This window comes from Cariama cristata, unplaced genomic scaffold (assembly GCF_000690535.1).
Source record: "Cariama cristata isolate BGI_N322 unplaced genomic scaffold, ASM69053v1 scaffold24785, whole genome shotgun sequence".
In the NCBI taxonomy this organism is placed as follows: domain Eukaryota; kingdom Metazoa; phylum Chordata; class Aves; order Cariamiformes; family Cariamidae; genus Cariama; species Cariama cristata.
The window spans coordinates 1-13,622 of record NW_009617272.1 but is presented as its reverse complement, the minus strand read 5'-3'; the positions used below and the strand labels follow the sequence as shown (position 1 = coordinate 13,622).

Sequence of the window (13,622 nt, the reverse complement as noted above, 5' to 3'; positions counted from 1 at the left end):
GTGCATGCCAGGCATTATCATAATCAAGATCTGTGCTTCTGTTAAAATTGTTGCTTTAATGAGTTTACCTGGTACACATGTCAGAACTGGTGTATAATTATCCAGCTGCCTCAGGGCTTTTCTTAAATACAGGCACAGTTCAAGCACCCTGCGAAAAGCTGGAGACGATGACTGTCACTAGAAAGTCAGTGTCTGAGTGCGGTGCAGCTACAAAGTCATGGGGTGCTCTGTCCTTTCCGCTCATGCCTGGTGGCTTTTCCTGCCTGATTTGTTCATCTGCTTTGATGACTTATTTTTTTAACCCCTCCGCCCATGGCAGGTATTTCTTCCTGCTTGCAAAAAAAGCAGTTACTCACGTGTGGTAGTGTCATCCCTTAAAACCCTGGGGATGTACCCTCCAGCTTGCAAGGGAGCTCAGCCATCCCCAAATAGTCTTGTCCCCCTCGGGGTGCATGGGACCATCAGTTATTCCCCCATAGGACTTCCTTGGTTACTTGTGAATATCTCTTTTTTTTTTTTTTTCTCTGTCAGGTAAAAGCAGCCCAACAGAGAAGGGTGAGGTGACAGCGGCAGCGGTGTGTGCCAGCTGCAGGGTGCCTGCCCGGGGGCACAGGACACTGGAGCTAGCCCTGGCTTGGGACATGCCCCGGGTTCACTTTGGCTCTAAGGAGAAGCTGCACCTCAGGTGGGTGGGTTGTCTGCAGTGGGGCATGTCCCCAAAGCCCCCTTCTCCCTCTCTCCAGGCTTGGAGCCTTGTGCCACCCACTCCCTGCGGCCGTGGGCCTGCCAGCTTCCAGGGGACCTTCTCCCCAACCCCTGCTCCTCAATGCCCCTGCACTAGCAGTTGCATTATTCTGGTGTTCACTGTAGTCCAGCCCCTCTCCCATAGCCGGGTGGGCTTCCCAGCCCGAGCCCACGGTGTACTCACCAAACCCCCCCTCGGCAGGCGGTATACCCGTTTTTTTGGCAGTGGAGGTGATGCCGCTCCTGCGCTGTCACATCACGCCCTGACGCACTATGAGGAGTGGGAGAGGAAGATCGAAGCGTGGCAGAAGCCCATCCTGGAGGACAGGTAGGGTAGGTGGGAGCAGCTTCCCGGTGGTCTCCTGGGGCTGGTCAGAGCAGGAGCATCACCACCTTGGATACTGTGGTTGAATTTCCCTCTTGCCTGCAGCCAGCTGCCTTCCTGGTACAAGTCAGCCCTCTTCAATGAGCTGTACTTCATGACGGATGGGGGGACCATCTGGGTGGAGCTGCCCCCGGACTGCCGTGCCGAGGACCTGCAGGGGCCGGCGGGGGCTGGCCTCTCCCACCTCCTCCCTGTCCTGCGGGAGTACGGAAGGTTTGCTTATTTGGAAGGTAACTTGCAGGGATGCGATGGATGGTCCGAACTCAACCCCTCCCCATTGCTGTCACCAGGTGTTTCTAACCTGCTGCAGGGATGCTTTTCGCACGCTGATGGATAGAGTGCAGTGCTGTTCCCTGCAAAACCCCTTGCAGGACCGATCCCTGTACGATATGGCATGAGGTCTTCTCCAGTCACCTGGGTGCTATATGTAGAGATTAAAACCCACTTCTAACAGGAGCCCCTGCCTGTGCTGGGAAAGAGCCCACCCTTCTGGGTCACGTGGGAGGGAGGACCTGCTGCTCCTTTTCCCCTCCCTGAGGCAGATCTCCCATCTCTCACCATCTTCCCGGTCTTTCCAGGCCAGGAGTACCGGATGTACAACACCTATGATGTCCACTTTTACGCCTCCTTTGCTCTCGTCATGCTCTGGCCCAAGCTGCAGATCAGCCTGCAGTATGACATTGGTGAGTGACCCAGGAGACCCTGGCTTGATGCCTGTTGATGTCTTCACCTAGGGAAGATATGGAGGACCTTTGACAGCATCTGCCCTAGAAATCTGTGCTGTGGAGCCATCATCCCCCTCCAGCATCTGTGCTGGGCCTGGGACTTGCAAACCCCTGGTGTTGATGCCTCTCAGCATCTCTCTGCCCGGCACTGGGATGCCTCCTTGCCACACTGGGGGGTGCACAGCTGGCTCTGCCTGCCCTGGGGGAGTCCCTGGTCTTACCAGCTCTCTCTCTTCCCCTTGCAGAGGAGAAGCGTGGAGCTGTTTGCAGACCCTGATGCTTTGGGTGGGCTTGGAGGCTGCTTGGTGGTGGCCTGACCAGTGGTCGTGCACAGCCCTTTGCTGGACTGCAGAAGGGCTGAGCCCACTGGGGTTCTATCCTAGCCCTGGGTGCTTGCTTAAGGGGGCAGTGACAAGTCCACATGTCCCCTGCTGAGGGGAGCCTGTTGTCCCCTCAGCCCTGTGCAGAGGGCTGTGATCTTGCAGCTGGAGCCCCAAAGGGCAGCCTGGTGTGCTGGTGCTGGTGGCCCTGTGCCTGTGCTTGGAGCTTGCTGGTGCAGTGCCTGCTGCCTTTCTGATGTCTCTTGCTCTGTGTCCTCTCCAGCTGTCACAGTGGTGAATGAGGATGTCCAGCCCCGACAGTACCTGATGTGTGGTCAGACAGCCCAGGTGAAACTGAAGAATGTGGTGCCGCATGACATTGGGGATCCAGGTGAGGGGTCCGGCTGGGCCTGCTGGGGGGCAGAGGGGGTGCAGGGCTGCTCACACAAGTTCCTCAGGGTAATTAGCTCCCAAGCTGTGGGAAACGGGTATGGTGCATGGAATACACTGTTTGTTTTCTGGGAATGAAAAGCTTGGTTTGGGGCAGTGAGGAAGACCATGCTGCATGGAGCTTGTACAAGGGAGACAGAGGGAAGCTGAGCAGTAGCAGGAAGGCTGCTCTCTCTGGAGACGACACAGGGTGCAACGTGTTATTTTACAGAATCACGGAATCGATTTGGTTGGAAGAGACCTCTGGGATCACTGAGCCCAACCTTTGCCCTAACACCACCATGTCAACTAGACCATGGCACCAAGTGCCACGTCCTGTTTTTCTTAAACACCTCCAGGGATGGTGACTCCGCCACCTCCCTGGGCAGCCCATTCCAATGACTAACGACCCTTTCGGTGAAGAAATGCCTCCTCATTTCTAGCCTGAACTTCCCCTGGCACAGTTTCAGATGATGCCCTCTTGTCCTATTGCTTGTTACTTGGGAGAAGAGACTGACCCCCACCTGGCTACACCCTCCTTTCAAGTCATTGTAGAGGGTGATCAGGTCTCCCCTCAGCCTCCTCTTCTCCAGACTAAACACCCCCAGCTCCCTCAGCCACTCCCCATCAGACTTGTGCTCCAGACCCTTCACCACCTTCATTGCCCTTCTCTGGACTCGCTCCAGCCCCTCAAGGTCTTTCTTGTCGTGAGGGGCCCGGAACTGGACACAGCACTCGAGGTGCGGCCTCACTAGTGCTGAGTACAGGGGGACGATCACTGCCCCGATCCTGCTGGCCACGCTGTTTCTGATGCAGGCCAGGATGCTGTTGGCCTTCTTGGCCACCTGGGCACACTGCTGTTTGATTACAGCACCCTTGGGACCTGGCGCTTGGGTAGGTGAGGGGGTGTTAGTTGCTTGCTGCCCTGCTGCATCTGCTCTGTCCTTGCTTAGGTGATGAGCCGTGGCAGCGTGTCAATGCCTACCTGATGCATGACACGGCTGACTGGAAGGACCTCAACCTGAAGTTTGTGCTGCAGGTGTACCGTGACTACTACCTGACACACGACTACCTGTACTTGCGGGATATGTGGCCAGTCTGCCAGGTACTGGGAGATTGGACCATGAGGCATCACCCTTCCCCACTTCCCTTGGGAGCCATATCACATCCCAAGAGGATGGATGCTTCCAAGCAGAGCCTGAGGGGCTGCCAGGATGCAGGGGCTGCATGACCATCTCCTGTCTTACCCACAGGCTGTGATGGAGTCAGAGCTAAAGTTTGACACAGATAATGATGGGCTCATTGAAAATGGTGGCTTTGCTGACCAGACATATGATGCATGGGTGGTAAATGGAGCCAGGTGAGCAAGAAAGGCAGATGGAGGTTGGAGATGGCGAGCATGGGGTGGGGAGGTAGCTCAGAGCTGGGCCCGTGGTCCTCATCTGTTGTGGGAGCTCTGTGCGACCTGTGGGGTGTCCTGCCATTGCTGATGCCTCTCTCCTTTGGCTCTGGCAGCGCCTACTGCGGCGGGCTGTGGCTGGCAGCCGTCTGCATGATGTGCAAGATGGCAGAGGTGCTCGGGGATGCCAAGATCCAGCAGAAATACACAGACATCCTGAGCAAGGGCAAGGAGGCGTTTGAGAGGATGCTCTGGAATGGTGAGTGCTCACTGGTGGGGAACCACATTCGGCTGGCCAGGCATCCCTTGGGAAGGGGGTGGCTCCTCCTTGGGTCACGGAGCCTTGTGAGGGTGGAGGAAGGAGGGAAGATCCCATCCCTTCAAGCAGAAGGGAAGGAGCGGGTACCAGGGAGGAAACAGGAAGTCTGTGATGGGCTGGGAAAGGAAGGAAATAGAGCATTCTGGAAAAAGCTGATGTGCTCCTGCCTCGCAGGAAGGAGTGTAGGGATGGCACATGTGAGCTGGAGTCCCGAACTATCGATTTTTAGACTGTTTCTTGCCTTTTCCAGGAAAATACTACAACTATGACAGCAGTGGGAGTGACACCTCCAGCAGCATCATGTCAGACCAGTGTGCCGGGCAGTGGTTTCTTGGGGCTTGTGGCCTGGACCAAGGAGAGTTTGAGGTAGGAGAAGGGGCAACCTGTTGTGGGTTGGGGTGAGATGAGACGTGCGTCAGGAGGAGATCAGCAGCAGGGCTGGCACGTGTTGTGGGTCGTGCATTAGGGGCTGGTGTGGGGAGGCTCCAGCCTGCTCCCCAACAGTGGTGCATGCTTGGGTGGAGGCTGCTGAATGCACATCGGCACAGCCCGCCTTATAGCAAAATCTGCTCGTGGAGAGGCCATGCAGCAGGGGTGTGTAACCACGGTCAGCCCTGGCACGCTTGGAGGAAGGTCCCATGGGGGTTGGCTCTCAGCAAGGTGCGATTTGTTTAAAAACAGGAGAAAAAAGTGGATGAAACTTTCCACGTGTTATTTGCTGCCCAGTTTAAAGTCCTAAATGAATATCTGAGGCAACTCAGGCTTATTTGAGGCCCTAAAATCTGTGGCTCTTCAGTTGCAAGAGAAGAATTGTCTGAGAACTCGTCTTGTCTGATGGCCTGACAAGAGCAGCTGCTGGTGGTGCAATACCTGGAACAGAGCTGGGAGATGGAGAGCCATTGTATGGATTATTTATGGCCCATAGACAGTTGTCAGACCAAAGCTCTCTGGTGGTGATGGACAGGCAAACACTTCATCTGACTGAAGGAAGGATTAACTTTTGGCTATGTGAGGGTGATGGACCATTTCACTGTTTGGTATCCGAGGGGAGCCTCAAGTGACCTTCCCTGGGAGCAGCTTGTGCTGAATGCTGTGGGATTTAATGAGAAATAGCTGCTTGGTCATGCCCTTCTGCATTTATCCCAGTGTGGGTCCCTAGAGTGTGGAGACTGGGGTTGTGCCTGGGGCTTCAGGCAGAATCTGGCCCAGACCTCATGCAGTAATACCCAAACATCCCTTTTTGGGGGAAACAGTAAACCTAGTGCAGTCCAAAAAGCTTGCTTGCCCTTCCATAATCTCATGCCTCTGTCCCTGAAGGTGGCACTCTCCTTGGCTGTCTGGCGAGCTCTGAGCTCGCTGGCGATGGGACTGGTGAACTTCCCCATGGTGGTAGTAACAGAAGAGAGGGTTTTCTTCCATGTATTTTGATCCCTTGCCTGGCTGGCAGCACTCCTGTTTGTAACCTCATTAATGCACTCTTGCTGCATGCACAGGTCGGTAATGAAATACAGAGTAAGAAAAGGCTGTGACCCCAGTCCTGAAGAAACTGCCTCGAAACCTTCTGCCAGCAATGGCTGCTTCACACCACCCCTCCGCTGACTCCTGCTCCCTGACAGCACTAGAGCTACACTGGGGAAAATGACTGTGTCAGATACTTGTCATTAGTATAGATAAAAGGGACTGCTGCCTTTCCTTTGAGTCTACTAAAGCTGGTTGGTTGGACTGCCCAGCCACCCTTGGCAAGCCCCTGCCTGCTGCCACCACACCTGCTTCCTCTGGCTCTGGTAGCACCAAAGTGACAAGAAAGGTCTGGCACATCCCTGGGCTGTGCTGATGAGCCGGGGAAGCCGCCTGGCTCTTCCCTTTCTTGCAAGTAGATGTCGTGGTTGCTTCTCTGACTTTGCTCCTGATCTTGGTCACCCTGTAAAGTTCTTGTTACGGCTTTCTTGGCGTTAGGCGTGGGTGGGATGGAGAGGAGCCACCCCTTGCAACATCACCAAGTCTTGATCTTTGCTTTTCTCACTGAGGTAGTGACTTCTGTTGCAGTGACACTTCCTAGTTTTATTGCCAATAATGAAAGCAGTGCAAAAGCTTTATTTACTTTCAGCTGTGTGCAGAGGCTTTTCATCTTAATGCAGTCTTCACTGTTCCACTGCTGTTTGTCTGGCAGGTGTTTTCATGCTCAGGTTGGGGTGGTTGGGTTTTTTAGGTTTTTTTTGGTGTTGTTTTTTGTTGTTGTTGTTTGTTTGTGACTTTTTTTTGTTTGTTTCTTTCTTTCTTTCTTGGCAAGAGCTTACTCAGTGTGATACTTCAGTCTGTTCTCGTAACTGTTTTGAGTTCTTGGCCTTAATTGAACAACTTCCCCCCTCCCCTCCCTTATCAGAGGGGGAAGATTTTTACTTCCTCCTGATAATCTCCTGAAATGATCATTTATCCAGCGAGCACTATTGACTTTTGAGTCTTTAACTTTCACTTGGGATAAACGTTTCAAGTCTCTCCTACCAGACACAGAAGACCATCAGGCATCTTGTGCATCTCGGTCTGACCTCTTCATTGCCAGGCTGCCCCTTCTCTCGCCTCAAACTCCCGTTGGTCCAAGCCACGAACTCTTGCATCACCACCTGATTACAAAATTGGAAGGATTAAAGTCCTTTTGAAATCACTCAAAACTAAGCCCTGTTCTTGTTTTTCCGCTCAGCTGAAGCTGAATCTTTCCCCCACCCTCTAAGATTCCCAGCATTTACCCAAACAAACCTACCAGTATCCACAACATTCACTTTGCAGCTGCAAGATACATTCTGATGTCATCAGACTGGCTTTACCATAATTTTTCCTTTTGGCAGGAAGGTACCTCCAGCGTCACTGATCCCAGACCATCCTTTGGCCACCTCCGACCCATGTCCCATCTCTTGTAGGCATTGCAATGCCTCTTGTAGCTGGTGCAGATGGGCGGAGAGAACAGTGGTCTTACTAGGAGAAAGCCTGGGTCTCAAATGGTCGTTAGTCTTAGAAATGAGCAGGGGTGACCATAAGCCAAGGTGAGGATGGTGTGGTTGGCCAGGAGCAGGGTGGAATGAAGTTCAGCACTTCTGTTGAGCAACTGCTTGCTCTTTTTTGTCTCTTTTGGGAAAGAGGCTTTTTTATTTCCTCCTGTTATTTTCCTGAGGTGGCTCTTTATCCAGCGAGCAGCATTGACCTCTTTCTCCTGGAGAGTCTAACCCTGCCCCCTGGAGACCCAGCCTGAGGGGGTCTTCATGAGCGCTGAGCCCAAAGGCCCCTCTCTCTCTCCATGCAGGTCTTCCCCAAGAGTCATGTTGTCAGTGCACTGAAGACCATCTTTGAGAAGAACGTCATGAGCTTTGCTGGTGGCACCATGGGAGCAGTGAATGGCATGAGACCCGATGGGGTGCCCGACACCTCCAGTGTGCAGTCCAACGAGGTGTGGATCGGCGTGGTCTACGCCTTGGCTGCCACCATGATCCAGGAGGTGAGTGGTGATGCTGCACCTCTTGGCAGGTGCCATCTCCTTGCACTTCATGGACATGCTGATGATTGTCTTCCTTCTGCCACAGGGGCTCGTGGAGGAAGGCTTTCGTACGGCGGAGGGCTGCTACCGGACAGTTTGGGAGCAGCTGGGCATGGCTTTCCAGACACCTGAGGCCTATCGGGAGAAGAAGGTCTACCGCTCGCTGGCTTACATGCGACCCCTTAGCATCTGGAGCATGCAGCTGGCCCTGGAGCACAGAGCTGGCCAGGCACCAGCACCCCTGCAGCACCCCCAGATCCCCATCCACCCTTAAGCCTGGTGGCACTGAGGAGGGCAGTGGATGCACCGGGGGGCTGGGGGGCCTCAGCTGGCGGGCGGGGACCCTTCCGTCCCCCTCTTTGATAATAGTCACATTGCTGTTTTCCTTCCCTACCTCCACTATATAGCCTTCACCTCAGGGGGCTTCTAGCCACTGATGCTGACCATGGGGGGGGGACCAGAGGTGCAGGTGCTGTCTCCTTGGAGAGGAGAGGGATGGGATAAGGTGGTGCTGCTGGAGCCTGTGCCTCCCCTTCCTCATTGCTCAGGGCTCTGACAGCCTGCAGGACCCCCAGCAATCCTTAACTGGAGCTGGTACCTTTCCTGGGAGCACAGGAGACCTCTCTCCTGCAGTCAGCAGGCTGGATAAGGTGGGAGCTGGCCTGCAGGGCAAGAAAATGTGTGGGTGTATGTGTGTGTGTGAGGACATTGACCTGGTGCATGCAGGCACGTGGATGCTGTAGTTGTCCCTCCAGTGTGTGACACTACAGATACAGACTGGCTCTGCCCTAAGGCACCAGCCCCAGGTGGCAGATGCAATCCCCAGGGGAGCCCTGGCTCCCTGGCCAGTGACAATCGGAGCCCAAGCAGCAGGTCCTGGTCTGGTACCGTGACACCCCTCCCTGCTGGTGCTGGGGGTGGGCAGCAGAGCACATTTTAGAGGATGAATCATTTTAAGTTCTTAATAAAATTGTCCAGCTGTCTCCTTCTTCTTGTGTATTTTCTCTGCCATGGGGGCAAGGTGTTGCTTCCCATTTTCTTCCTGGGCTGGGGATGCAGGAATGGGACAAGCCCTAATTGTAGGCTGGCTCTTGTGGGGTTTTGCTAACAAGAGCAAGATCTGCCTTCCCCCCTACTAGATGTGATGGCAGGCGAGACCTGCCCTTTGCTCTTTGCACTGCTGCCGGGAAGGCAGGGAGCCTCACATTCTTCCTGAATGCCACTGTGTGGAGCAGTGATGCCCCAGGGCTGGCCCCTGACCCAGTCGTGTCCCCTCCTGCCAGGGGCTGGGCACCTTGCTTTCTTTTCCTCCTTTCTCTGCCAGCACAGAATTTGAAGGCTGCACCTGCCTGGATTTGAGGGGTGGGGTGGGAGGGGGCCCTGCCCTCAGATTTGTCTGCAAACTCTTTCTGCACACTTTAGAGCTGTTTGCTCTAATGCCCTCCCTTAATCCTTAGGTACTGTCAGGGCTGGGGTGGGAAGCAGTCCATCCTCCCTGCTCCGACCGTCCTCCCCCCAGCCCTTGCCTGCCCTGGTTGCTGGTGCAGGCAGGGCATCGCTGCAGTGGCCCAGTGCTGCCAATGGGTGACAAGTGGCCTTTTCTTTCCTTCCCCCGGGGAGTGTTCCTGCATCCGCCTGGGCAGAGGAATGATGTTATCCGGGAAGGGCAGTTTGTCCCGGATGCGGCCCCCCCGGACCAGCCGGTGTTGTCCTCCCATGGCAGATGGAGAGGGACCAAGATGCTCTCCCTTAGGGTCACCATGGTGAGGCTAGAGGGGGACAGGGGTGCCAGGACACTGGTGCAGCTCACCTGGGCTGCTCACCTCCATTTGTCTTGTGTTGGCAGCCACCAGGGACAGTGACATCCTGATCCAGCTGCCAAGGGACAAAAGCAGGTAATGAAGCCAGCACAGCTTCTGACCGGGCTGGGTTTTATTGCTGTGGCCTGTCAGCATCGCTCCTTGACCCCAGGCGGTAGGCTGCTGGCAGACTTTCTTTCAAAGGCTGGGGCATTCAGTCTGAATCAAGGGATATTTCTCCTATGTCCTCCTCTTTTGACTCTGCCACCTCAATAAAACTCGTATCTGATAAGCTCAGCTTTCGGCAGCTGGCGTGGGCGCAGCTGCAGCCCAGGAGGACAATCCTTGCTTGCAGATACGACTTTCTCTAACATTTGCCTGTACTAATATTTTTCGAGGCTGACTCACTCCGAGCTTGAGCAGCGAGTTTAATTATTCATTAACCCTTTCTTCTTATTATTCATTAACCCCTTCTTGACCCCTGACATACACAGGTTTAAACCACAGCCCTGCCGATTTTTAACTTCTTCAGCACTTTCTGCTTTGGCCTTCCTCCCTGCCTGGCTGTTCCCCCTTGCCTGTTTCCTGCTGCACCAAGGCTCAGGCATGGCATCGCAGGATTTAGCCATGGTAATCATTGCCAGCCCCGAGCCGCTTCACTGGCTGCCCTTTGGAGGGTGCAAACCCCGCAGAGATACCCCAGTCCTTGGCTTGTTTTGTTTTTGACTCGGCTAAGACTGGTCAACAAATCTACGTCCTTGAGCACCAAGCGGATCCTCGCAGCTGCAAGATAGGCCACTGGAATAGGATTGTTAAATACAGGAAAAAGAAAGGTCACGGGCAGATAGCACCAATATTGTTCGTGTGATGCTAAAATAAGCCTATGGTTGTAAACGAGTTGTGGGTTTCCATCAACAGCCATGCCACCATGGAGACCTTGTATTGCCCATCCCCATGCTCACCGGTGGTCACAGGATCCCTGCAGGAGCAACCTGAACCAAGGCAATGGCAAAGGAATGATGGCGAGAGGGTGACGGCAAGGGGGTGATGGCAAGGGGGTGATGGCAAGGGGGGGATGGTTGCCCCCCCCCCTCCCCCTGCAACCTTCCCAGGCTGACCATGCTCATTATCACAAACCTCAACCATTCTTCAGGCAGTGCCTGCCTGCTGAAAAAAACAGCCAAAGCAAACATTAGCTGCCTGGGAAAACATACCTTGTTGTGCAGTTAGTTTCTAAGACAGAGGGAAGAAAACATTGGGCAGGAATTTCCCACGGGCAGTGAGCTGTCTGGCTGGGGAGCTCTTGCAGGCAAGGGTGCAAGAGAGCTGTGGGGGTCCTGCAGAGAGGAGAGGGGTGCATTGAGATGCTGGCAGCAGAAATGCAATGCTCCCCAGCCTGAGTAGCTATGAATTTTGCTGTCAGAGAGAAACTGGGACTCAAAATGTGTGGAGTAAGCAAAAGCAAAATGTGGGAAGTATTTCTGAGATGTTGCAAAGAGTTGCCTTGTCTCCATTTTAAGAAAAGGAGCATTTTCTGGTGAACAGGGCTCCATCAGCTCTTGCTGTGATGACTGGGGGAATAAAACCACATATATTTTAGGAGACTGCCTTGAAAATCATTGAGGAATGGGTGAGAAATTGTGGTGTGAACTGAGCCACTTCAGCCTCCCTGCCCAGCAACAACTATAACGTAAGGGGAATTATATAAATACATAACTTAAAGTTATGTAAGGATCCCTGCATAAATACAATTTTTGTCGGCATTGAAATGCAACGTTCAAGATATCTGGGGAATGTTTGTTTTTCATAAACAAAATAATGTCCTTCCAACAAAAAAACAGTTTGTGCAAACAGCAGCAAACCTTCATGCCAGCCCCAGGCGAGAGGAGACCAGGCACTTTGTAGTCTCATCTGAGACTGCTTCAGTACCGGGGGGCAGATAAAGGAAAGCCCTGAAAGGAGCCTGGTGCCAGGTGGGTTTGCATGAGGATGCCTGGGGAGGAGCAGCAGGGTGAGGGAGCGGCGGCCGATCCTGGGGTGCATTGGAGTTAAGGCTCCTTGGCACCCCTGTACACCCCGGGCATGGCAATGGGGTGGCAAACGAGTGGCAGAAAGGACAACAGCTCCCAAGAGGGGTTTTCCCTGGCTGGTCATTCATCCTGGCAGTCACCGAGCTGCAGGAGCCAGGGTCTCCCTGCAAGGTGCCAGGGAAGTGTGAGGTGCCAGGGGCAGTTTCTGCAGGCAATTCTGGGAATATCTGCCTGCAACCACCTCCTCATACAGTTGGGAACTGCAAATTTGGAAACACCCAGATTGCACAATGCCCCGGGCCAGAGCTGCCACCCGCAGCCCTGGCAGCAATAAAAAGGCAAGGGAGCAGGCACATCAGCAGAGCCCTGTGAGGAGCACGTCCCTGGGTACACCGGCTGCCTGCCTGCTGCAGAGATGGTGCAAGTGACGCCCTTCCTCCTGCTCCTCAGCCTGGCCCTGGTGGCTCCTGGCCTTTCTGCAAAAAAGGTAACGGCAGGGTGGGGATGCACGGAGCAGGGTGGGCATGGGGGCTGCGGCTACTGGGGGTGCCCGCTCCTCCCGCCCTGCCCGTACCCGGGCTGTGCCGCAGCACCGATGCTGAGTCCCCTCCGCTCCAGTGCGTGCTGACTGGGACCTGGACCAACGACCTGGGCTCCAACATGACCATCGAGGCTGTGAACGGATTAGGCAACTTCGCCGGCACGTACCACACAGCCGTGACTGCCACCACGAACAAGATCCAGCGGTCACCGCTGCAGGGATCCCAGCACCACGTGAACCAGAAGAGCCAGCCCACCTTTGGCTTCACCGTCAACTGGAGCTTTTCAGGTTCTTTGCCCCTCCCAGCCTCCCTGTGATGTCCCCAGAGCTCCCCTGCCCTCCAATGTGATGTCCCCAGAGCTCCCTTGCCCCCTCTGTGGTGTCCCCAGGGCTCCCCTGCCCTTCCTGCAGTGTCCTTGATGATCCCCTGCCTCCTTCCTGTGGTGTCCCCAGTGCTCTCCCATCCCCTGTAGTGTCCCTAACAGTCCTCCATCCTTCACCCTGGATCTCCTTGGCTGCTGTCACCTCCCAGTGCCAGGGTGCAGAGGAAGGGCTGGGGGCTGAAGCCTGCTGCTGCCTGCCCATCTCCACGTGAGACCCCAAGTCCTCTGACCCCTCCTGCCTTCTTTCCCCATCAGTGCTGTCCCCAGAGAGCAGGGGCAGCCTCCATCTACTGTTCCCTGTGCTGGGGCAAGCTGCAGGGCCACGGCTTGGCACTGACCTGCCACCCTGGCCATGCTCCCCTCCACCTCCTACCCCATCCCCGCAGACTCCGTCACCGTCTTCACGGGCCAGTGCTTTGTGGATGAGACGGGAAGGGAGGTTTTGAAGACCATGTGGCTCCTGCGGTCATGGGTGAACGACCTCAAGGATGACTGGAAAGCCACCAGGTGAGTCCCCTGTCCCTGCCCTGCACAGGTCCCCGGCACATCCCCAGAGGGGTTCGGGGCTCTCCCACCCCATGGTGCTCAGCCCCCGGCAGAGCTGCTGAGGATGAGGTGCTTGTGCATGGCCTCCCCGGGGGTCCCTCCAAGGTGCAAATTTGGCCGGGAGGGGTGGGGAAGAGACAGGGCTGGGTGGGCACTCGGCCCTGGCAGGGTGCATTTGCCTCATCCGAGGCTGCATTTCGCACCCTTACGTCTCCTCCTTCTGTGTCCCCGCAGGGTCGGCATCAACATCTTCCACCGCCTGCGCTCGCAGAGGGAGTGAGCGTGGCAGCATGGGGGTTCCCGGACCCGCAGCAGCGCTGCAAGTGTGGCCCCCCGACTCCTGCCCCACCACCTCCTTCTCCCAATAAAGCTTTGCTGCAAACACCCGTCTGTCTGCTGTCCTTTCATGGCTCAGCGCCCACATTCCCCCGTCCCCACCACAGCATCCCACGGCCTCTCCTGTCGCTGTCCCCAAG

At 55.2% G+C, this 13,622-nt stretch overlaps 2 protein-coding genes across 2 annotated transcripts; both read left to right on the top strand.

Moving 5' to 3' along the window:
- Positions 1-531: 531 nt before the first annotated feature.
- GBA2 (glucosidase, beta (bile acid) 2) lies at positions 532-8,121 on the top strand (the record flags this gene model as incomplete). The annotated part of the gene is made up of 11 exons (XM_009700478.1): positions 532-685; positions 947-1,072; positions 1,175-1,359; positions 1,708-1,812; positions 2,458-2,565; positions 3,557-3,708; positions 3,857-3,963; positions 4,119-4,261; positions 4,572-4,687; positions 7,617-7,808; positions 7,894-8,121. Coding segments are annotated over 11 exons (1,616 nt in total), but the record flags the coding sequence as incomplete, so codon positions are not given.
- A 3,970-nt stretch (positions 8,122-12,091) lies between these two features.
- On the top strand, positions 12,092-13,426 carry LOC104155192 (avidin-like). The gene is made up of 4 exons (XM_009700477.1): positions 12,092-12,163; positions 12,295-12,505; positions 12,987-13,107; positions 13,381-13,426. Exons 1-4 carry the CDS (start codon positions 12,092-12,094, stop codon positions 13,424-13,426), a joined length of 450 nt encoding a protein of 149 aa, XP_009698779.1.
- The last annotated feature ends 196 nt before the right edge of the window (positions 13,427-13,622 follow it).

Coding starts and splice junctions, on each gene's coding strand:
- LOC104155192 (XM_009700477.1), top strand. CDS start 12,092: ATGGTGCAAGTGACGCCCTTCCTCCTGCTCCTCAGCCTGGCCCTGGTG. Junction 12,506..12,986: donor CGTCAACTGGAGCTTTTCAG/GTTCTTTGCCCC, acceptor CCATCCCCGCAG/ACTCCGTCACCGTCTTCACG. Junction 13,108..13,380: donor GATGACTGGAAAGCCACCAG/GTGAGTCCCCTG, acceptor GTGTCCCCGCAG/GGTCGGCATCAACATCTTCC.